The sequence below is a fragment of the Ceratotherium simum genome, chromosome 36 (assembly GCF_057802395.1).
Source record: "Ceratotherium simum simum isolate JZ-2026a chromosome 36, ASM5780239v1, whole genome shotgun sequence".
NCBI lineage: Eukaryota > Metazoa > Chordata > Mammalia > Perissodactyla > Rhinocerotidae > Ceratotherium > Ceratotherium simum.
This window is the reverse complement of record NC_141935.1, coordinates 9,033,163-9,059,011: the sequence shown is the minus strand read 5'-3', so window position 1 is coordinate 9,059,011 and position 25,849 is coordinate 9,033,163. Positions and strand designations below refer to the sequence as shown.

Below are 25,849 nucleotides of genomic sequence, written 5' to 3'. Positions count from 1 at the left end.
CTCCACTAAGCTTTGTCTGAGTTCTCCTCTCTATGCCGTGTTAGAAACTTTCAAGGCGGTAAGCTGCAGCATTCATAGGGCTCATCTTATTTGGTTTTTATTTGTCAGAGATCACTGTCTCTTTCATTGTTTGCCATCAAGTGTCTAGAAAACTATCGTTTCATGTATTTTGACTGGTTGTTTCAAGGCAAGAGGATAATCCAGTCCCTGTTACTTCATCTTGGCTGGAAGTGAAAGTCTAAGTGTAAGTCCAGTGTATGTTTGATTCTAATTTAGAAAAGTATTTGCGTTTGGCTCAAGGTTTGCTAGTATGCTGCTGTGCTTTAGATTTTGAGGGGAAGTTGCGCAGTATTCTATAAAATGAGTCAAATACTAGATGCACATTGAGCATCTGTTATAAGGACTTTCATACCTAATACAAATAAACGGGTATACTGTATCATGCTACCATATTTAAACCTGTGGGAATTCCTGTCCTTTTTCCAGATGTTGTTTAAACGTATTTCAAGATTGTCATCTTGTGATTAGAGTAATAATTTTGTCACCTGTTATTAAGGTACCCAAACACTTTGTAACTCTTTTTCTCATTTTACATTGTGAAAAATGACAATAAGCTTAAGATTATCATCTTAATGAAATCTATACTTTCTGTGTTCAGTCTTTATTTTTATAGTTCTGAAAGCTTTTTGGCCTGTTATTTGAAAATCAAGTAAAGGAAAGAAAAAGAAAACTTCAAAATATGGTTTCCTCTTACAGACATTAAAAGGAGTATCTATTTATGTGGCGTATAAAGGCCTCTGTCACCCAGAAGATTGATATGTTGTGCATTATGACGTATAGGTTTGAAACTTTGAAATAAATTTCAAGGAAAACCTAAGCTTTGAATTCTTTATGGGATGAATTTTTCATCCTCCTTCCAAGGTGGCTCAAGCACACACGTGTGTATGTGTATGTGTGTGTGTATAATTTGCATAGATGGAGGGACATTACCAAATGAAAGTCTCAGAAAATATAAATAAAATGAATTCTGAGTCCATATTAAGCAGAGTCAGCTCTGCTTTTTTGGAGGGATAATATATGAAAAAACGTGAAGATTTTTGTTGCATTGATCCTTCTAAGAAATTACTAATTTGCTCATAGAGTGATGTTTCTACATGGACTCTTCATCTATAAAAAGCTTAAGTGATTATAAAATATCAAGTATGTCATTTTTATAGATAAGAAAATCTTGATTGTTGCCACTTAAAGGGTTTTTACAAACTTAGAAATGTAACAAAATACATTTAAGATGCACTCAAGACATCCTTGCTGTGAAAATTAAAAAAAAGAAATTGCTTTCAGGTCTTTGTCTGAAGCTATGTCTGTGGAAAAAATTGCTGCAATCAAAGCCAAAATTATGGCTAAGAAAAGATCTACTATCAAGACTGACTTAGATGATGATATAACTGCGCTCAAACAGAGGAGTTTTGTGGACGCTGAGGTGGATGTGACCCGAGATATTGTCAGCAGAGAGCGAGTATGGAGGACACGAACAACTATCTTACAGAGCACTGGAAAGGTAATGAGAATATTTGACCCATTCATTCGAGATTTAACCAATCTGTGATTGATTATAGAATTGGTTAAAATTTACCATTACTAGGAGATTTTAAGTTTTATCTCTGCAAGATCAGTAATAATGTAGATTTCTAAGTGGCCATATTAACCGTTCTATTCTAGCATATCGTTGGTTCGTGGTCACCTAAGAAGCTGATGAAAAATTCTGAATCAAAGTGCAAGCCCGTTGATTTACACCTCATTTGTAAATCCAAAGAGTTGCCCAATTTTCTGATCAGATTTTTGCTTAAACCTAATGAATAAGGAATATTGATGGCAGGCTCTCTGGTCATTAATATCATTATTAATTTTTTTCCCCACAAAGTAAAGAACTTATGAAATCCATCAGCAAACATTTACTGCGTGTATTTTATACATTTTAGTGTGTGGATAGAGCAGTATTTATTTATTAGTTCCTTATTAGGGGAGTTTTTTTTTTTTTTTCTATAGGATTGTAGGATTTTCTTCCATCCCTTTTTCCTCTTTTTCGTTCTCTCTGTCTCTTTCCCTCCCTTCCTATTCACGATTGCAAATAATGCATTAAAAAACATCCTTGCACATATACCGTTGTGCATTTATGTGTATACAGGAAAAGTGTTAATTCCTAGAAGTAAATTGCTCGTTAAAGGAGATTTGTACTTTAAATTATGAAAGATAATAATTTGAAAGATATTGGATGTCCAGTATCTTACTGGATCTCCCGAAAGTTTGCATGGATTCTGTTTCATTTACATATTTTCACCTGTCTTTTCCTCCCCTACGTCCTAATTTTCTTTTATTTTTTTAAATTATTTTTTGTGTGTGTGAGAAAGATCAGCCCTGAGCTAACATCTGCCAAACCTCCTCTTTTTGCTGAGGAAGACTGGCCCTGGGCTAACATCCACGCCCATCTTCCTCCACGTTATGTGGGACGCTGCCACAGCATGGCCTGACAAGCGATGCATCCGTGCGTGCCAGGGATCCAACCTGGCGAACCCTGGGCTGCTGCAGTGGAGTGTGTGCACTTAACTGCTGGCGCCACCAGGCTGGCCCCCTAATTTTCTTTTAAATGTTAATTCCCCACTGATGCACAGTTGTTAATAGTGATGATTTGGCAAGAAAGTTTGTAGAAGTGTGTGAGATGACTCATGAAAGTGAACTTTAACATTGGTTTAAGAAGACTGGTTTTGTTTGCAGATTTTGGATTTTGGCCTTAAATTTGCTGTGCCATTTTAGTAGGAGTAAAAGCTACTAGGAAAGAGTATATGAAGGAAAGAATTTTTTCTTTTGTACTTTGATTTGTTTTACAAAGTACTTGAAGTGAAGATTAAGAATTATTCTCCAGAGTTTAGAATTATAGAGAAATCTGAGAACATAAGTAAACTTTCATTTTTGTATTTACAATAAAATGATCTGTTGATGCTCATTTTCACTGCCTAATATGGCTACTGGTTGAATATTGTGACTTATATTGTTCTACCAGTGTTCATTGTAATTGTTGAAAAATCTGAATTTCATACTAAAGGAATAAAAACATAGGTGATAGGCCTCATCTTACTTTTAGACCAACATTAAATGTTCAGATAATTGAGATGAACGATTTTCTTTGAGCTCTAGGTGGCAGGATTGTACCATCGTTTCAAAACTGAGTGTTCTAATTTAATTTAATGTTGTTGGAACCACCGTATAGTTTTAAAAATACGTTAACAGTTTAAGAATTGTTTGGTAGCTATGTTTGCTTCTATGAGTATTAACATTTTTAAAAATCAAAATAACTGTTTTGGTTGATAGCCTATCTGTATACTGTTTTCATCTGCGAAATTCTAAAAACCTTTTGAGTACTCATAGCCCTAAAACGCCGTAAGATTTTAGACAGACCTTCATTATCACCAGGTGTTAGGGCCTTCTTATTTTCTGCGTTTCCATAATAAAAGACAGGTTCAAGATTCCATGAGAAATATAAATACATCCTTTCATGGTTATATTACTATTGCAAGCACCCCACATAAAGCAGCCTGATTTTATAATGCCATTAAAAACACACTTTTAAACTTATAGAAATTAGTATATGTTCGTTGTTGAGTAAATGATAACAAGAGATCATTAAAAGGAAGATGATAATCACCCGTAATTCGACCACAGAAAAATAGGTAATAACATTTTGATTGATTCTTCTAGAGTTTGTGTCTCTCACACAATACTTTATTATTTTTAAATTAGTGAGATTTGATTTTCATCTGTTTTCAACTATTTTCGTAATAGAATTAAGACTTTATTTGCATTTGTCACTGTGTTGATCTCTGCACTGCTGGTGCAAAAGCAGTGGTTTTGCTTGGCATGAATCAAGGCACTGGCACCAAACTTCACTAGTAACCACTGTATTCTTCACCCACTAATTATGTCCTTGATGAAAATAAAAATTTACTAAATTTGTTAAATCATGACCTTTGAGTAACGTCTTTCTGTATTTTGTGTGATGAAATCAGACTATATCAAGCACTTCTGCATACCAAAATATGATGGCTGACTCCATGAACAGCACTTGTGCCATTGTTTAAGTTGTGTGCTGAACCAGCTGCTTTTTCACAGAAAACTATTTTTTATTTGAATAACTGTGTTATTCAGAGTTGCATATTTGGCAGTCGTTTTTCCGAAAATGCAGGAAGTAAGTCTTTTTCTTCAAGGAAAGTAACTGACAGTATTTGTTGCCAATAATAAAATGTTAGCTTTCATGAGAAAATTAGAATTTTGGGAAATTTCTTTTTGCTGCTGTAGCCATACCAGCTTCCTAATTCTTAAAGACTTTTCTGATGAGTTCTGTGATAATATTAACCAATGTAGTTTATTGATATTGTATAATACAACGTGTTAATATTTGGAAAATCTGCATAGTTCTAGATGACCAATGCATGCTGTTACGAAATCATATGTAGGTAAAAAAAACTCCATTTAAAGTGCAAAAGATGACAATATGGATGGACATTGAGGGTATTATGCAAAGTGAAATAAGTCAGAGGGAAAAGGTCAAATACCATATGATTTCCTTCATTAAGTAGTAGATAACAACAACAATAAACAAACACATAGAGACAGAGATTGGATTGGTGGTTACCAGAGGGGAAGGGGGGAGGGAGGAGGGCGAAAGGGATAATTCGGCACATGTGTGTGGTAATGGGTTGTGGTTGGTGTTTGGGTGGTGAACATAGTATAATCTATGCAGAAATAGAAGTATAATGATGTACACCTGAAATTTATACAATGTTATAAACCAATGTTACTGCAATAAACAAAAAATTAAAAAAAAAAAAAGTGCAAAAGAGGGGCTGGCCCGGTGGCGGAGCAGTTAAGTGCGCGCGCTCCGCTTTGGTGGCCCGAGGGTTCGGATCCCGGGTGCACCGACGCACCACTTGTCAAGCCATGATGTGGTGGCGTCCCATATCAAAAAGTAGTGGAAGATGGGCACAGATGTTAGCCCAGGGCCAGTCTTCCTCAGCAAAAAAAGAGGAAGATTGGCATCGGATGTTAGTTCAGGGCTGATCTTCCTCACAAAAAAAATAAATAAAAAAAATAAAGTGCAAAAGAGACCAAGGTATTTTAAAGTAATGACACAAGAAGTTTATGGATGTGTTTTCCACCTTTAAGAAACTACCACTTACTGAGTTTTGGGGTGATATCAAAGAAGAAGATCCACAGTAGTATCTGAAAAGTTGTTATAATGCTCCTCCTTTTCCAATTGTCTGTGTGAGGCTAAGTTTTCTTTATATACTTTGACTAAAACAAAGGAAGATATCACAACAAATATTGAGTGTAGAAGCAGATATGAGAATATAGTTATCTTCCGTTAAGCCAGACATTAAGTAGATTTGCAAAGGTTTAAAATAGTGCCAGTCTTTCTTGTCAGTACTTTTTGTGCGCTTTGGAAATTAGTTTTTCATAAAAATGTTATTTATTTTCGCATGGGATAGTTTTTTTCTTATATTTGAAGGAATTAATACAGTCATGTATCGCTTAATGATGGGGATACGTTCTGAGAAATGCGCCATTAGGCGGTTTTGTCTTTGTGCAAACATTGTAGAGTATCTTTACAGAAACCTAGGTAGTATATCCTATTATACACTTAGGCTATATGGTACTAAACTTATGGAACCACAATTATATATGCGGCCCATCGTTGACTGAAACGTTATGTGGCGCATGCCTGTATTTTAAAAATATCTCAGTTTTAATTTCTAATGTGATAAGTATTGTAACCTCTGTAAACTAAAGCTCTTTGGGGTATGCGATAATTTTTAAGAGTGCAAAGTGGTTCTGAGACCTTTATTTGCTGTCGTAAAGAACTATAGGAACTAATAAGTTCTGTAACTGGGACAGTGGTAATAGTTGTGTTTTAAGCTACCTCTCATTTTGAGTACATATTTATTTAGCATCTACAAGCCAGGCACTTGCTAGGCACTGACTGGAGGTGTACTGGCTCTAGCTTTCACAGAGGTTATATTTAACAGAAGACAGAAAATTAAGCAGTAATTGTGACATATGACATTGTAAGGTAGGCACCCAAGAAAGGCGGTGAACTTGGTTGAGAGTAAAGAGGAGAGAATGATATCTAAAGAATAAAAAGGAGTGAGGGAGGTGAAGGAGTGAGGTGGGAGAAAGTGGTCCAAACCAAAGAAACAGTATTCTTAATTGTCTAGAGAAGAGAAGTCATGTTGCATTTGAGGTTCATGAGGGCAGGGACCATGTCTCCCTTGACCAACATTTTATCTCAGTGCTAAGCAGGGTGTTTGGCTTATAGTAATACATATTGCTTAAAATGATAAGTAATTGATAAGCAGAATTAGAAGAGCCCCGAAGGAATTGTTAGACATTAGAGCAAAAACCGAAGGAGAGTCTGAGAGGCGCAGGAAGAATACTTCATGAAGAAAAGAGTAGTCAGATTAGTCAGCATTGTTGAATGTTGCTAAGTTTTTTTTTTTGGTTCTTGCAAAAGTTTAAGATTTTAAAAATATTTTCCAACTTACTAATCTTTGAAAAGTGCACAATGACTCCTAATAAATAGTATCTCAAAACTTTCAACATCTCATATAAAATTGTAGCAATTGGATATTAGCACTGGAGTTTACTAAACCTAGAAGAGAGTATGGTAATTAAGAAGCCTCTTGACAGCAAATCTGTTGTATTTTTATTTTATTTAAATGTTAACTTGTTTCCTGGTTGCATATTTGAATAGATGTAGAATATGAATAAGTTTATAGCCATTTATGTGTAAAATGAAAATAAATGAATAACCCTGGGTTTATAATAATCAGTCTTGGATCAGTTTCCTTCTAATAGGCGATTTTTTTGTGTGTGTAACAATAATGCCTCATAATGATATAGTAGGGAAGAATTAATAAGAAGAAAACTTAGTCTGAAATTGTTTATTAAGTAAACTTACTGTCTTTGAATATTTAATTTTAAGTGTGCTTAATTAAAATCCATTTGTGTTTTAGAATTTTTCCAAGAATATTTTTGCAATTCTTCAATCTGTAAAAGCCAGAGAAGAAGGGCGTGCACCTGAACAGCGACCAGCCCCAAATGCAGCACCTGTGGTAAGAATTATTATTGTTTACGTAGTAATTTTAATGAAAATGGCACTTGTTTTTCAGTATTCTTATTTTGAAGACATCTCATCTTAAAGTTTTTTTTTTTGGTAAGGAAGATTAGCCCTGAGCTAACATCTTTTGCCAGTCTTCCTCTGTTTGTATGTGGGTTGCTGCCTCAGCATGGCTTGACGAGTGGTGTAGGTCCACATCCGGGATCTGAACCCTCAAACGTGGGCCACTGAAGCAGAGTGCACTGGACTTAACCACTGTGCCATGGGGCCAGCCCCCATCTTAAAGTTTTTAAGTCAGTAGGTTCTAAACCTTTTGCTGCTTCAACATACTGAAAGATGTGAAAACTTCACGTTGAAAGTTCCTTACTTCAGCAGTAATTCTTAACTGGAGACACAACTGGGTCAGAATCTGCAAGAGGTTAATTAGGAAAAGCCCTCTGAGTAATTGGGTAAACTGTAGCTGGCCTACTCATTGTTGCTTGGGAGAATCACTAACCATTGTTAGAAATGTAAATCCCTATTACCATCCACTTTGGGGCTCTTTTTGAAATCATTGGTATCCGTGACTTGGTTGTGAATGTATTGTCTTTGTCCTGATCACAGGTCATTTGGTCCTTTCATTGTGCCTTAGTTTCAGCTGTTTGGAGCATTGACTGCCTCACTCTTTTTTTTGCTCTCCTGAAGATTATTTATTTTTATCAATAATAATTTCCAGTACACTCTACCACAATGCACACCAGTGTAAGACTGCCTCACTCTTTGAGGTGCCACTTGAGACTCTACCAAAGTAAATATCATGTATGACATATAGCCTATATTTAAACTCAGACTTATCCTCTACTTTTGTTGAAAATACTTCCATTTAGTTTCATGTGATTCAACAAAGGAAAAAAGCTACAAATAAAATTATTTTTATTGTATATAGAATTTTAGAAATTATATCAAAATTTGGTAAAGTACTAACAGTCTTTCCAAGATCTAATAGTTCTGTTTGTTTGTGAAATCATTGATATTTAGCCTTTAAGAGGTAGTGAAGTTTTGCTGGTATTTAGAAAATACTTTAGTTGACTTTCCAGCAAGTATTTAATTGCTTGCTATTTGTCAGGCAGTGTTTTGACAAGGGTGTGAGAGAGACAAGAATGGAAAAGGTCCACAGTCCCTGCCATCTTTGAGCTTACAGTCCAGTGGGACATAGAAATGAGTAAAAAAGGTAGTGGGGCCAGTGTTAGGATGGTAAACAAAGGGTGCTTGTAATTATGAACTGGTTGACGTTTCGAATACCAGTTGGTAGGATACTTAAGTCGAATCTTAAAACAGTTTAACCATTATCTTTGTGACTGTGAATATTCTCTTTATTTCCATAATCATTAAAATACTTGAAAATTTTAATGTTTAGCATTTGACTGTAGAAGTGTATACCTAGTGGAAGTCTTGAATAACTATCTTTTATTTGGAATAATACTTGGGGTAGCATCCTATGTAACAAAATGAAGAGTATTTTAGTCTTCCTGAATACCGTGAATTTCCCAAGCAATTTTGAAAATAGTCTTTAAATATACTTTTTTTAGGTTATTACAGACTGAGTTTTAGATAAAGTATTTGTGAGTTAAATTATACGTCATAAGATTGGCGACTTTTTCTAAGTATTTAAAAAAAATAACAACTTTGTTAACTTCAGTCTTACCCTGTATGTTTATAATGGGTTTATTGTCATAGTTGTCATAGTTATTTAGCGATTAACAATTTGGAGAATGACTCAGTTAAAAGGCTCTAAAATGTCAGCTCAATAAACTCTGAATTAAAAGATTTTTTTTTGTTAAGGAAAAAAATTCACAATTGGAGGGATTTTATTACTTCATGAAGAAATTTAAGTAATCAGAATGAAATTACTAAGTACACCCATTTTATTTCTGCAGTGTCTAAGAGTTTTGCTTTTTGCCTTGGTGCAAGTTTACTTGGGATCCTTTGCCTTTGTCCCTGATAGGGATGGTAATTTTCTAGCAGTAAACAGTATTTTGAAAATAAGCATCAAATGACTCCCTGATTTTTTTTTTTTTTTTTTTTTTTTTTTGCTGAGGAAGATTCACCCTGAGCTAGCATCCATTGCCAATCTTCCTGCCTTTTTTGCTTGAGGGAGATTAGCCCTGAGCTAACATCTGTGCCAGTCTTCCTCCATTTTGTATGTGGGTTGCCGCCACAGCCTGGCTTGACAAGTGGTATAGGTCCGTGCCCAGTATCCGAACTCACAAACCCAGGCCTCCCATGTGGAGTGCGTGGGACTTTAACCATGGGACTGCCTCCTCCCCACTTTTGTCTTACTGGCTATGGTAAGAAAAAAGCTTAGGAAATAAAACCCTTATTGTGGTTAAGTAACGATTTAAAATATTAACATGTAACTCAATTTTTCTATAGGATCCCACGTTGCGTACCAAACAACCTATCCCAGCTGCCTACAACAGATATGACCAGGAAAGATTCAAAGGAAAAGAAGGCAAGTTACTTAATTTTTATCTTCTTCTCACTGTGGTTGTGCTGAACTTAAGAGGCAGCACGGCCTGATGCTTAAGAGCAGGGTTGGCAAGCTAGAGTCTACAGGCCAAACCTGGCCCACCACATGTTGTTATGAGTGAAGTTTCGTTGGAACACGGCCACACTCATTCATTTGTGTATTATCTATGGCTCCTTTGGTGCTGTGACAATGGAGTTGAGTTGTGACAGAGATTGTGTGGCCTGCAAAGCCTAAAAGTACTGTTGGTCTTTTACAGAATAAATTTGCCAACTCGTGGTTAACTGCATGGATTCCGGATTGCCTGTGTCACAGTTACTTTTTGTGGGAATTTTGATAAGTTACTTTAACTGCATTCTGTATCAACTTCCTCCTGTGTAACATTACGGTACTCACAATAGTAGTACCTCTCTCTTAGGGTTATTGTGGGGATTAAACTAGTTAATAAATATAAAGTCCCTAGAATAGTGACGGGTATGTAATTAGCTATCTATGAATATTTGCTGTTATTAATATTAGTTCTGTTTCTCAAAAGTTTATGTTAGAGTTGATTTATCAAATCTTGTTTCCCAGATGATAAATGTATACATTGAGAACGTGGGAAGCATAGATTGGAATAACCATGTGAGGACTTATTTTGGGACAGCCTATGTGGTATACTGGTTTATGCCATAGTGAACCATTTCCAGTATAATGAGGTGGTTAGTGAATTGTGGGACTAATGTCACTGTAACTTCTCTTGGGATCTTCATTTGTCTCAACTTGATTCATGAAGTAGAAGCGACTGAAATTTTAATGTTTATGATTTTTTTTCTGCGTAATCCGAAATCTCTGTTTAAGTTTCATTAAAGGATATATTGCCTTGATGCAGTGAATTTTGTGTGGTGACTTCATTTACTGGATAAAGGCATGTACTGAATACATGCTATAGAAAGACAGTGGTGTGTTCCTTTTTTCACTGCAATGTGTTTCTTGTGGCATGAATTATGTAAAGTAGGGGTTGGCAGATTACAGCCCACAGGCTGTGCCAATTTGTTTACTTATATTGTTTATCCTGCTTTTGCACTACAGCTGCAAATTCAGGAGTTATGACAGAGACTATATGGCTTGCAGTGTGTAAAATATTTACTATATGATCCTTTACAGAAACGCATATTTATTTATTTTATTTTTTGTGAGGAGGATCAGCCCTGAGCTAACATCTGTCAATCCTCCTCTTTTTTGCTGAGGAAGACTGTCCCTGGGCTAACATCTATGCCCATCTTCCTCCACTTTATGTGGGACAGTGCCACAGCATGGCTTAACAAGCGGTGCGTTCATGCATGCCCAGGATCCGAACTGGCGAACCCGTGGCTGCCACAGCAGAGCACGCACACTTAACCGCTTGCGCCACCAGGCCAGCCCCAGAAAAGCGTATTTAATATGCTGGAATTTAGTATCTGTCCTGAAATGCTTATCCCTATTTAAAATGTTGCTTTTCTACAAATTATATAACATACGCCTATAATTGTCATTTTGGAACACAACTTTTTATAAGTTAAAGACTTCTCATGATATTAGATGCTTTTAATGGTACTATAATTGAGTATTAGTAGTAAATAATTTGAGGGTTATAAAGTATTTTATTCAGTCTAATTTTTGATGTTCCCAAACAATTATGTGACTGTTGAACGCAGTTGTAGACATAGTCTTAACCAGCTTCTACATAGTGGGCTTGTTGGTGTGTATCAAATATATATATATATATATATATTTTTTTTTTTTTTTTGTGAGGAGGACCAGCCCTGAGCTAACCTCCAATGCCAATCCTCCTCTTTTTTGCTGAGGAAGACTGGCCCTGGGCTAACATCCATGCCCATCTTCCTCTACTTTATATGGGACGCCGCCACAGCATGGCCTAACAAGTGGTGCGTCGGTGCGCACCCGGGATCCGAACCAGCAAACCCCGGGCCGCCGCAGCGGAACGTGCACACTTAACCACTTGCGCCACCAGGCCGGCCCCTCAAATATATTTTTGAGACTAGTATCCCTTTAAGTTTATATCTTCAGATGTATGTAATTTAACTTTATATATATGGTAGATTGAAGGCTTTGTTATACTGTTGAACTGTCAGATATAGTGTAGATTATTACTTTAGATTTGTTATTGGTCATGAAATACTTAAAATCTAATAGTAAATCCTCTTTGTTTATAGAAACGGAAGGCTTCAAAATTGACACTATGGGCACCTACCATGGTATGACACTGAAATCTGTAACGGTAAGTTACTTTGACTGCAGAGGTTCTTTTGTTCCAGGAATTGTATGTGAGTAGCAGATGTTGAAGAAAATCTTTGTTCTCCAACATTTTCTATTTCATACATTTATCTTTAATGACCAGTTGTGCTGATAGATCTGTGTGGTGATTATTGGATTCACGGGTGTCCCTTTTTTAACTGAGTCGAGTGTGTGTAAATAAAATCTGTTTTGGTAACTTGTAAGTAGGGCGAATGCTGCCTGGTTAGAGTATTTACAGCCAGTGAGGAGTTACGAGGTCCAGTTTGGGAGAGCTCTTTGCCGTAATATCGTAGGTTCTTTAAAACGTAATGCCTTATGCTCTTTAAAGACAGATTGCATTGGTTGATGTAATTGATGCTTACAAAGGGCGTACTTGGATGGCCACAATTATAAGCCTTTGGCTCACTTTCAGCAAACTTTCTTTATTTTTTAAACCCCCCGAAGATAGTTATTTCTAGATGTTCTGACTAAGCCATATTTAACACTTTTAATTTTATTTAGTCACTGTAGGACTTGGGGATGTAGAGCAGGAATTCTGTTAACATCATTTTGCGTATTTATATTTTCGATAGTTATACCTTTTATACTTTAAAATACTTTGTATATGCACTAACTAGAGTAGCGATGTATTTAAAACACTAATACCAAACTGACTTTATCTTTGTGAATCATCAGATCTTTGAGGACCCAATATGACATAGAATCGTTAGGTATTTGCTGTGGTTTCTCAGAATTAAGACCTATATTGCCATGCTTTACTCATTTCCAGAAGCAGATAGCAAATAAATGTGGAGAATATGATATTAAAAGTTGACTTTTTTTTTTTCTTTTTCTGGATTTCAAATTGGAAGTGAGTATTAGATATTTTGCCAATACACTTGTTTTTAAATTGTCATCAGATTTATTTTTGTATTATTGAAATTGTATGTGGACTCATTAATTCATTCACCAAATACTTATTGAGCTTATTGTATCAGACTCTGTTGTGGTTGCTGGGAGGATAGTGGTGGATAAGACAGGTAGGGCTTCTTTAAAGAGAGTAGTCATAGAGGCCTCTCTGAGGCGGTGACAGTTGAGCAGAGACCTGGCAGAAGAACATTCCGTGAGAGGCCCAGCAGAGCGACGGCAGGAAGGCCAGTGTCTCCAGAGTCTAGTGAACGAGAGGAAACTGCTAAGAGATTAGATACAACCGTCTTAGGAGAGATCTGCCTGCTTCTTCCTGACTTCAAAATGGAACTCATGGCTGTGAGAGTTAACCTAGATTCTTTAAAGGTGCATTTATTGACATTTCCTTGGGGACAGAACTTGCCTGCTCTCCATTCCGCAAGGGAATTGTCATGGAACTAAAGTACTGTTAGGTATCCATCAAAGTGAGTTTTTTATGGTTATTGTTGTTGTCATTGTTCTTTTTACCTTTGTCTCATCTGAAATGCCATGAAATTGGTTCAATTACTGAGCTTCTATGCAAATAGTAAAATCAGGGGTAGTTTTTATAGTGATGCTTCTTACAGAACAGTTTTTCTAAAATCCAAAGACAGCTTCTTAATTAAACAGTATGAGAATGTTATGGCTCTGCTTCCTCATCAGAGACTTCATTCCTAAATATACTTACAAAAGAGATGAATTTAAACAGATTTATGGTGTGGGATTTTACAGAAATAATCACAAAAAGACATTGTGTAGAAATGCAACACAAAGACTAAAAATGGTCAAATTGCTAGTACTTTTTAAATATTTTAATACCTAGTTTGAATCTCTGTGCTGCTTGTGACCTGATTGATTTTAGCAGTTAGGCAGAGAATACATAGAGAAGTTTGAACTTGAAAGCTTCGAAGTAGTCTGATAATTGTTTCTTTTTAAAAGTTGAATTTCAAACTTAGGCTTCTAATGTAATGTTTTTTCCCTCCTCTTTTTCCTTTTGGAATTAATACCTATTTGTGAGCTTGTGAGTTTCAACAACTTTCTGCCTTATTCTCCAATTGAGAGAGTACCCAGATGTACAGTGCCGTTAAATGTATGTTAAAGGCTTTGTTGTACAGCTGCAACTTCCTTTGTAATGTATGTATAGCTGATTTTTGCTGCCATTCTTCTTCAGGGTTTTGATATGCCTAGTTGATACACATAGTTACTAAAATTAGGATCAATCTACATTAGGATTGATCTACATATCTTTGAAGTTCAAGACTCCAGCGTTCTGTTAGATGTAAAACTAAATTAATAAATTGACTTATGCAGATGGCTAGAAAATTTTTATACAAATGAGTTTTTTCTATATGTGTTATAGAGAAGTGGTGTATATTTTGATAGTATTTCATAAGTATCATAAGTTGTTGAAATTTATGGAAATTAAGGCCCAGGCAGGATATTTTGGTAATATTTGGTAATATTTCATAAAGATAATAATTTATTGAAATTTTTAGGAGCCCAGGTGTCTTTAAAGTTAAAAGTTTATATAGTTGAGTCTCTGATTAACTTTTGACATTTCATAGTATAGGTTCTAGAGATGCAAGGCATGAATGTTTAAGAGTTGCCAGAGGGCTTGTCAGAGTTGGGAGCCTTTCCCCAAAATGTGTTAATTGGGTTCTGTAATGTTTTAGAAATACTAGATTAAACAGATTTTGAGGTACAGGAATCTCATCGTTTTTGACATGTGAATATCTGAATTGGAAGACAAGAGTATGCACTCTTTCCCTAGCTTGTTTACCCCCAGAGTTTGCCTCTTCCTCCCTCATGTTGAGAATACTAGAAAAGAACTAGTGTTGCGTAGAATCACTGTAAATGAAGCTATCCTAGGCATTGTGGGTTGGGAGTGGAAACCATTTAGTATGGGGAACACCAGAATATATTTTCATGGATTCCTTTTGTGAAAGGGGCCATCGCAGACTAAGAAAATCCTACTTAATGATGCTTTTCATTATATGGTAAGAGGAGATGATGAAGACCTCTCTGTGTTAGGTAGTGGCAGGGAACTTACCTGTGGTCCCACTGGAGAGGAAATAAGAAGATATGGTCACGGTTCACTATTGTTATTTATAAGGATTTGGTAATTGAATTGAGAACTAGTTCATTTTAACCTCCCAATCTAGCTTGTTCACGTTCAGGCGGAAAGGTTACATACTGGAGCCCCTATTTATTCTTTCCTCTGTTCTTACTGAATATCACTGACTCTTGATTACTTTGCTCTTTTCATTATTGAGGAAACATTTTGCACTCTGTACAGATTAAAAGCTTTCTTTTAAGATCATTATTTGGATCGACCCCAAGAGACATTGCAGTTCTCATAAGTCTTTTTTTGGGGAACTATTTTCTTGATAGTAAGTAAACTTGGGTGGATTTTCAGTATCTATGTTAGAGCTGTAATAATACCACCATCACCTTTCACTTTTCAGAAGGATCCAGAATCTCAGTCTCTCCATGAAGTTATCTTCTTAAGCAAGAGTGTGTACATTATTAACTTCCCCCCTCTCTGTTCTTTGAAGTGTCCTTCCTTCTTACTTGGGTCTTGGTTAACGTGTTGGTCTCTGCTTGAAGTGGTCTGGGAGGGCTCTAGTCGCAGTAGTGCTTTGCAGTTGGGTCTAGAGCCCAGGCCAGCAGAAGATGGAGACAGTTGGTTAAGGCTTTCGTACTGGGACTCTCCTTCCTGTCCCTCCTCTTTCGTTTAGCAAATATTTGTTGAGTGCTTGCTATGTGCCATGCACTGGGCTAGGTGCTGGGACATCAAAGATGAATAAAGCCAGACATGTTCTCATGGACTTTATTTGTGGTCTCTTGGAGGAGAGAGACATTAGTCAGTCACTCAAATATAAAATTGTGACTGTGCCAAGTGTGTGGAGATTCATTGTGCCATGAGAACCTAAAATTGGAGGATTTTTTGTAGGAGTCAGAATACTTCTTTGAGGAGGTAATACTTGCAGTAAGATCTGAAGTTTGAGCAGGAGTTAACGTGAAGATTGTAGGAAAGTATGTTTTAGGAATAGAGTACAAAGAGCCAAGAGTAAATGCTCATTGGGGGGAGCATGGTGAGTAGAAAGATTTGGAAGGAGACTGTTTGTTATTGTGTAGATTTTAAGGATGCCTATGGGAAAGTTTCTTCCCAGAGTCAGATGCAGCCTGCCTGCTGATAAATGCCAGTGCATTGATGTCATGCGCCTCTCTTAGCAGACTGCTGGAGTCGTTCACTGTGCCAATCTAAATGCGGCCCCAGATATGTCTTATTAGGCATCCATTGTAATTTAAAATTTTATTTTACTCACCAACATTTAAAAATAAGAGGATGTCGCATAAGCAGTCTGGATTTCTTTCCAGCTTCTTTCGAGAAGCTGTCTGGCATGACTGAGTCTGCAGTCTAGCAGGGCAACAGCCACATCGATGTGAGTAGTGGCTGCCTTCTTGAGATGGGATGTTTTCTCCAGGTTGCCACAGGCCTCACTTACTAAGTTGTCTTTTATCTAGTCTTCTTCGCTTATTTATACTGCCTTCTTAGACCCTGTTGGCTTTTCAGTTTGAAATTCCTGATCTAAATAAAGGCAGTGCTAGCTTGTTAAAGAGAAGTCAGTCAATTAGAAACACTACAAATTTAGGGCTTTGAGTCAGTCCTGGCTTTGAATCCCAGCTCTTCCATTCATTCTGTCACTAATGAAGTTGAGAAGGTTATTTAACCTTTCTACCAGTGATCTTTATACTTTATAGTAAAGATAATAGAATTTATATCAGAGTATTGTTGAGGATTAAAAGAGACACTGTGTAAAATGCTTAGCACAAAGAGGACTCAACAAATAAATGATGGCTACTTTTATTATGAATTTGTAATTTTATATATAATCTTAATTTGACTTATGTGTAAATGTAGGCAACTATAACTTCATTGATATATTTAATATTATATGTTTAATGATACAGTTTTCATTCCAAGTTACGAAGACTACTTTATTTAAATATTATAGAATTTTTTTTCTCTCCAGCAATTGGGATATTTTTACTACAGCTCTTACAGTATAGATTTCTTTATCCTTTGAGAGAAAATTGCTGCAAAGAAGTTATCATATATAAATTGGGTGATAACTTAGCTAGGTTAGGGTTTTTTGTCTACCTGGTGGGACTCAGATATAGAAAGAAATGTAATTTATTTAGATTTAAATTATTTTAATCTAAAAATGTATAGAAAGTGTTGGTATTTTAATAATGTGGTCACAGAAATTATAAGTAGGAATATTTTATAATTTATAATTTTATGCATTTAGATTAGCATATTATTCTGCTTAAGAATATTATTATTACACTTGAAATAATTTTCAAAACTTGTTGGCTAATCTTGATATTTTAGGGAACAGGGTGGTTCTATCCTATGTCACCCTGAGCAGTATAAAGGTATACCCCTAATAAAGAAAACATCATTTGGTTTCTGTCAATAACCTATTATATGTCTTAAGCTTTTGAAAGTTGGTTTTATACGTTTACTACCTGTTACATGAAGTAGTACTTGTGTTAACATATTAATATTTTGTATACAGTTTATTTTTTATTATATCTGCGTTTTCATAAACTTTTCTAAGATTCCATCACTAAATTGAATAGACAGTATTTTTTTCTCTGTACTCAGAGCATCCCTTATGTCTACTTTTTTTTTATTGCTGAGGAAGAGTCGCCCTGAGCTAATAACATCTGTTGCCAGTCTTCCTCTTTTTTTCTTTTTTTTTTTTTTTTTAACATTTTTTATTTATTTACTTTCCCCCGCCCCCCAAAGCCCCAGTAGATAGTTGTATGTCATAGTTGCACATCCTTCTAGTTGCTGTATGTGGGACGCGGCCTCAGCATGGCCAGAGAAGCAGTGCCTCGGTGCGCACCCGGGATCCGAACCCGGGCCGCCAGCAGCGGAGCGCGCGCACTTAACCGCTAAGCTACGGGGCCGGCCCTCCTCTTTTTTTTCTTGAGGAAAATTATCCCTGAGCTAACATCTGTGCCAGTCTTCCTCTTTTTTTCTTGAGGAAAATTATCCCTGAGCTAACATCTGTGCCAGTCTTCCTCTATTTTATGTGTGGGTTGCCACCACAGCGTGGCTGATGAGTGGTGTAGGTCCACACTTGGGATCTGAACCCACAAACCCGGGCCACCAAAGCAGAGCAGCACTGAACTTAACCACTACACCATGGGGCCAGCCCCCTTATATCCCATTTATAGTTTTCCCCTAGTGATTTTTCTAGCCTTTTGAGTTCTTTTTTTTTGTGAAGACATCAGCCCTGTGCTAACATCTGCCAGTCTTCCTCTTTTTTTGCCGAGGAAGACTGGCCCTGGGCTAACATCAGTGCCCATCTTCCTCCACTTCATATGGGACGCCGCCACAGCATGGCTTGCCAAGCGGTGCATCGGTGCGCGCCCAGGATCCGAACCGGCGAACCCCGGGCTGCTGCAGTGGAGCGCACCCACTTAACCGCTTGTGCCACTGGGCTGGCCCCTTGAGTTTTTTGGCTACTGTGCTCATTACAGATTTGGACCATGCCTTGATTCGAGAGAGCCTCCTGTTCTGATTTGTTGTCCTTGTTGTTGCAGCAGATTTGGCATCAGTTTTCTCCTCTGAAAAATGGTATTATAATAACTTCCTCTGGCATTTGTTCTGAGGTTTAAATGTGTGCAGGTATACCTTGTTTACCATTGTTCCTTTCAGTGCTGTTTGATTGTAGTACTGAATTAATTGTAGTTATTGCAGAAATATTTTTATATTAAACATATATAGTATTTTATAAACATTTTGTACTGAATAATAGAGAAAACACCCCTCCCCCCCTTTTTTAGTTGGGTAGTAGTTAGTGTGAACACATGGGTCAGTATTAATTTCCTTACACTGATACCTTCTTTGTGGTGAGAAATATTAAAATCTCATTTTACCTTAATATTTTGTGAACATAATCAGCATTTTGGTGCTAATATACTTCAAGAAAAATGAATTATAGCAACAGAACATTTTAATAGGTGTCAGGAATTTTAATGCATATAAAGTAAAAGTTTATCTTATTGAGATTTATTGAAAATCCATTGCACAATGGATGGTACTTTTGGAGTAAGCCTGTAAATTAAACTACATTAATTTACCTTTGTATTTCATTAAAGAGTAATTATTGGTTTATCCAAAATATCTTAAGAGATTTTAATAATATCTGCAATATACCCTTTAAAATTATTCTACCAGTGACCCTGTAGTTAATGCCATGATTACAAAACTCCTGAGACTTGTGTTTGAAAGAAGCATAGACAAAGTAATTGTTGATCATATGTCAGAGGTAACCTAGAAACCACTGTGTAATTTTTAATAATAATGTTAACATCACCTTGTTTCACAGTATTTTAATATTGATCATTTTAAGAACAGGAGAAACAGAAACCAGTTTGGAAATATAATGGTATTTTGTTAAAAACATGATTAAAAATTTATATGATGAAATTTCACTTTGATTGTATATACTCTGTTAATTGTAGTTCCACGGGTAATGTTACAGTTATATATGACTCAGATGTGCACAAAAGCAAACTTTAATTTTCTTTAAATTTAATATTCTCCCTTGGACGTACTACAATATAGCTTTTTATTCCTATTTCTATTTACCTTCGTCAATACAACTTTAATCCATTCAATTTTAACAAAATTAGTATCAGCATTGGATATATTTCATCACTGTCAAAATCTCATTCCTTCTCAGTATATTTTTAGACTAACCACCACTGTTCTTTAACAGACATGATTTTATTTTATATATTTTTCTTTATTACTTTGAGGAAAAAAGGTTACTATTTCCTTTAATTTCATGACAGATGATTTGAATGAATTCATTTGTATGGAAAAAACCTAGTGTAATTGGGTATTTAGATATTTCCGTGATGGGTACTTTTCTCTTGGCTGTTCTTGGCAGTTTTAGTTTGCTCTATCAATTTCTGCATCTTCATAAAGTAATTTAAATCTTCAATAAATTTCCAATCTTTTATATAAATCCTAAATCAAATTTTGTTTTGTGAATTGTCTTAGTATTTTTGTCTTAATATTCATTGGGTTGTCTAGTTAGTTCATCCCCTCCCCTTCCCCCACCCTGCCAAACCTCGTTTGATCTTTAATTCTAAGTTTTGGTTTCTTTTCCAGGTCTTTTTCTTGATGGATGTTTCTTTTAGTGTTGTTCTTCTTGTCTTTCCTGCTTCTCATGTTCCTCTGTGAGTGACTGTTCCCATGTTTATTTTAAGTATCTGTTTTTAAACTCTTATTTGTTTCTGGTGTGGACAAATCCTACTATTTAGAAACAGTTCTTGTTTGAAATTTCAGAATGGTGCTTTGCTGTGAATAAGTTGAAGGCATATTCATTTGAAATGCTAAGGAATTAAAGCTTTTTAAGATTTTAGTTTTTGTTTTAATTGGGGACAAAAGTTATATCATAGCTCAGGTAATCGTCTCACTGCTGATGTCAGTTTATGTTGCCATTGAGAAAGCATTTGTTGCTTTAGATTTTTGCAGCGGTATATAAGATCAGACAGAATTATTTTGAAATCAAGTCAATTTAACATTTTCACAAATTACAAAGTCAGAATTGATTCAGTATTTTATCATCATCTACAGTGACTTCTGGACACTATCAACCTAATCATTTACCTTCTTAAATTTGATATTTTTAGATAGATGCTTCAGTCGTCTTGCAGCGTCTTTTTGTCGTTTCTATCTTACATATGTTGCCATAAACATTCTGGAATTGAATTCCATATATATTTTAATATACCAAACTTGAGAAGTAAAATTAAGCAGATCTTTGACCTTTCAGAAGAATTTTAACTTCTTTTATGTAGAAAGGTTTTAGTTTTCTTTATAAAACCCCCCAAAATTCAGCTTCTGATATGATTAGAATATTATCATTTATCTTAAAAGGCTATACAAAACACTTCAATGTGTCCTTAGGATTGTTGAGTTTTTACATAGAGCTACATCACAATAAGCAACCTTCGATAGTGAATTTGTGGGTGCATTATAATTCATCAAGAACTTTGGTATATATTATCACATTTTTTTCCCCTACAAAAAATTACTTTAACAGGAAAAGTAAACATTAAAAGCTTAATTATTTAAATAAATTGCTTTAGGGAAAATTTTTTCTTTATCTGGATTAAATGTAATAGATATAATTGATCTAATACCTTCTAATAAATTGACAGATATCAGTATTTAGGAGACGTATGATACACATTTGATTTATTTCTAAACTTTCTGAGTCATTATTAGTGCTTTTGAAAGTTTGTATAATTTTTTTTTAAAGCTTTAAACATCAGCATAAAGGTCATAGTGTAGTAGGTCTTACAAGAACATGTTTGAGTATGGCATACTGGTAGTATTACATTGATATTTTATATTGGAACCCTCTTATAGATCACTGAAGACCAATCCATAGTCATACAGTCTGGTTCTAAGTGCCTGAAGAGATTTTACCACCATCTTTGTTACATAACAGGTCAAAGCATAAATAACTGCTGATGATGAGCATAGTGCGGAAGTGATGTTCCCTGGGAAAGATCAACTGTGTGGATCCCAAGTTGCCTGTTAGGGTGGCATTTCCTTAGTAATTTACCATGGCCCAGAAAAAAGCTGAGCAACTGGGTAATATTAGTGTACCATGAGAGATTGATTATTTGAGCTTATGAAAGTAGCATTTGAAATGCTAAATGTTAAATGCTGATCTATTAATATACAATGAGAAATGTAATTGCCAAGGGCACTGGACGCTCACATACTCTGTCTAGCACGTATGTATTCTCCGTGTCAAGAAGCTACTTGGGAAATCACACCTATAATGATATGGTTGCACAATGAGCACATATTAAATTGTATCCTTCAAGTGTTTAATGGTATTAGAGTAAGACAGCTTGATATTTGCATCTCTTCAACAAAGACAGACCTATTGCAAGGCCAGGGAAGCTTTTGCCTTGGTCACTGCGTGGATAGAGTTTGTCATCGTTTGCCGCTGTGACTTCCATTCCTTGTTGGTGTGTCTGACTAATCCCTCTCCAAGTGGATATGATGTATTTCTTCAGGTGTGTAGACTGCTGATTCACCTTTAGGACTAACATCTCATTCTGTTCTATTTGATTTATTGAAAAGTGCTGGTGAGGGAACTACCTCTTTTGAATTTGAAATTCATAGTGTAGATTTCCAAATGATGTGATTTGTCACTAGAGAGGATAGGCAGTGGTGGATGACCTGGCTGGAAGTCTGAGCTGTAGGTCTGGGATGAGTCCCATTTTGTTGATTTGGAAGGGGAGACATGGGGTGAGGATTTCCTACTGGATTCTGGAAGTCACTTATTTCTGTCTTTCCCTTAATCCTCACAGATTGAGAATCAAATTAATGAAGGTTACTTAAATCCCACCCTCCTGATTAATTCAGTAATTTCAGTGCTACTATTTGTTTGTAATTACTGTTTGTTTTCTTGACATTACAATTTGTTTTCTTGACATTGTATAAAAGCATTTAAGATTCAGAATATAGTCAAGATGAGTACAAAAACAAATATAATTAAAGTACAAATAGAGAAGTACTGATATGAGTACCATTGTAGAAGACTTTATGTATGTATAAATAGATATGTAATTCTGTCTTGGGATGAACATTTTACACAGCTTAATGCTACTTTGGCATATTTATTTGAAAGATGTGAATATATACATAGTATAATGCGAAGTATGAGGATTTTTAAAATAAGGATCATTAATGGATTATATAGAAAGTTTTCCTGATTGCAGTTCACATTTTACTAAACTGGTTATACTTCTTATGTAAAATTGTTAGGGGAATTACCAGGATGATTGGAGAAGGAAAGTATTTTTCTCTCTCACACACATAAATGCACCCCCTCGCCCCCCTGCGTACTCCTTTTCCTCTCCCATACATGCATAAATACTACTGATAAAAATGTGCTTGACATTTAAACATACCGTTGGTACGTTTAAACTAAGTATGCTACCATTTGTATTTGGTCTACAATGAAAAACTGTATTTTTATTAGGCTTTTATTTCCTTATGCTGTCTTAATTTTTGGTGCTTACCTATAAAAATAAGCAAGCCGTCTTGCCACAATATGAGTTTCACATATAAGGTCTGTTTTGCCTTGTAATTTTAGGTTGATTTCATTAAGAAATGATCAAGTCTGTAGCAAAAGCTAACTTCCAAAACCATTCAGTGTTAGCTAAGCTGCACTCTTAGTAACTTTAGTGTAAAATTGGTTTTAATGAGGGCACAGAAATGTCGAGTCAGGTGTGAACAAAAGTAATTAACGTAGAGGAATTTGTATGGTTTAAGTGTGTTTCACTATTGCCTTACGTTTTCTAGTCTGCGGTGATTTTTAAAAAGTTTAAATGTAATGATTTGAATCGAGGATTGGCAGATATTTTCTGTAAAGGGCCAGATAGTAAATATTTTAGACTTGCAGACCAATAGGCAAAATCAGAAAAATTATGTAGGGGGGCCAGCCCTGTGGCTTAACGTAGTTAAGTGTGCGCGTCCGCTACTGGCAGCCCAGGTTCGGATCCCGGGCACGTACTGACACACCGCTTGTCCGGCCATGCTGAGGCGGCGTCCCACATACAGCAACTAGAAGGGTGTGGAACTAGGACATACAACTATCTACTGGGGCCTTGGGGAGAAAAAGGAAAAAAAAAAAAAGGAGGAGGATTGGCAATAGATGTTAGCTCGGGGCCGGTCTTCCTCAGCAAAAAGAGGAGGATTAGCATGGATGTTAGCTCAGGGCTGAGCTTCCTCACAGAAAAAAAAAGAAAAAAAATTATGTAGGTACTTGTGTAACAAGAGATAAATGAGATCTCCCCAAATTTTTAATGACACAAATATAACAATAACACAAGAGTAAAAGTTTTTGTAATACTGATCTGCTAATGAGAAGAATGGCATTTCTTTTGGTGGCAGGATATAACATTTTGTCATTGAAAGTTAGTGTTCTTTGTTACCAAATTGATTGTAAATGTCAATCTATTAATGCTGAACTGTAATGAAATTTAATTTATTTCATCTTTGAAAAAATGTCTTTTCCCACAGATGGATACTGCCAAATACTGGTGTTAGTCTATGAGCATATGATATTAATTGAGCATATTCATCACTTGGAATGCATTTCTAGAATTCTGTTAAATTATTTTCTTGGTATTTGCCTTTTTAGCCTCTCATTACATTTCAGATTTCACTGCCAGTCGAAGGTTAGGTGGCAGTTCCCCAGTTTCACAGTAAAATTCACATGTTGCTGTATGGCAAAATACGTGGCACGCAACATGGTGTGTTTTGCATTCATTCAGCCAATATTTGTTGTGTGCCTGCCATATGCTGGGCAGTATTGTAGGCCCTGGGGACACAGTGATAAAGAGGAGGGGGGACAAACAAACAAAATATCGGTGATGTATGCTTTTTAGAAAATTGAAATAGGGTGACCTATATAACTGCATTCTTGTGATTTGTAGTGTGCCAGTCAGCAGTGCTAAACCATGAGAGCGCCACATAAGGTCTCGTCTCAAATACCTAACTCTCTGTTGTAGCCCAAAGGCAGTCATAGACAATATGTAACGAATGAACGTGGTTACACTGCAATTAAACTTTCCTTATGGATTCTGAAATTTGAATTTCGTATACTTTTTACATGTCATGAAATATTATTATCATTTTGATTGTTTTTCAACCTTAAAAATGTAAAAACCAGTTCTGGCCCATGGGACGTACAAAAATAGGCAATGGCCTGGATTTGGCCCACAGCTATAATTTGCTAACTCTTGACTTAAATTTTTATCAGCTGATATAGAAGGCAATAATTTATCTATTAAATCAAGCGGTTATTACTTGAGTTGAATTTTATGTCCTTAGGAATTGATATTTAGATGAATTTTAGGAAGGATGCTGTTTAAACACATACTGGCATATTCATTAAGAAAAAATACCAACTTTTAACGATAAATTTGTAAGAGTGGAGGCATTTGCATAATGGCTATTGCCTATGTACTGTAGTTAAAACTATTTCTCTTTGTCTTAGGAAATGCAAGAATATTAAATGAAAATTGTTAATGATGGATTTAGATTTTAGACTAACAGCAGTGAGAAACTTTATTACAGTATAAGATGTATTTCCTAGTACTGAAGGAATTAAAGTTTTATTAATAAATCTTCTATAATCGGGAATTTTTGATTGCTTAAAGCCAAACAGAAGGGATTTTTGGTATTTTTTTTTAAAGAATTTCTCATAATGAATAAAAGAATGTCTCGATTTTTGCTAAGACATCCTCCTGGTTTGTGACAACATGTGATATTTGGGGAGCAAAGTTATAAGGCTTTTTGTGTGTCAGCCAGGCTGCGAAAACACGCAAAGACAAAGGAGCGGTTGATGAGTGTGTGCTGTGAGTTAGAAGACACGGTGGGGGGTGGTGCGGGGAGCAGGACAGTGAAATAGGCCAGGGGAAGAAGAGAGGATTAGCAAGCCCACTTGCCTGCAGGTTGCAGAGCCTTGTTGATGTTCCCACCTTAAATATGCGAAGCCCGAGACGGGTAGAGCCAGCTCGCCTTACAGGAATGGGAAGGGTTCCTTTTCAGTTATAGTCCTTTTTTTGACAACCTGGGAACTAGCTTGTATGGTCCAATTGCCTAAATATGGCATTCTCTTACCCCCTATCCAAATTTTTGCTTTCTGTCAGTCGTGAAGACAGTAGTGACCTGGCGCTATGTCATTTTCCTGCCCTATTCTTCTGAATTGCCAGGTTCTCCTAAGTATAAAGCCTAAACTTAATCAGAACTTGTTAGCTTAAGACTGTAACTTATTATTTTTCCTAAACCATCACTATTTCTTTTTTTTTTTTTTTTGTGAGGAAGATCAGCCCTGAGCTAACATCCA

General features: G+C 35.9%; 1 protein-coding gene across 1 annotated transcript in view; it reads left to right on the top strand.

Annotated features, from left to right (window-relative positions):
• Positions 1 to 25,849, top strand: part of CDC73 (cell division cycle 73) — a 129,588-nt gene that overhangs the window by 21,349 nt on the left and 82,390 nt on the right. Inside the window, exons 7-10 of the mRNA XM_014794123.2 lie at positions 1,342 to 1,558; positions 7,065 to 7,163; positions 9,581 to 9,659; positions 11,870 to 11,934. Of these exons, the coding sequence (XP_014649609.2) occupies positions 1,342 to 1,558; positions 7,065 to 7,163; positions 9,581 to 9,659; positions 11,870 to 11,934 (460 nt within the window). The remainder of the gene's footprint in view (positions 1 to 1,341; positions 1,559 to 7,064; positions 7,164 to 9,580; positions 9,660 to 11,869; positions 11,935 to 25,849) is intronic.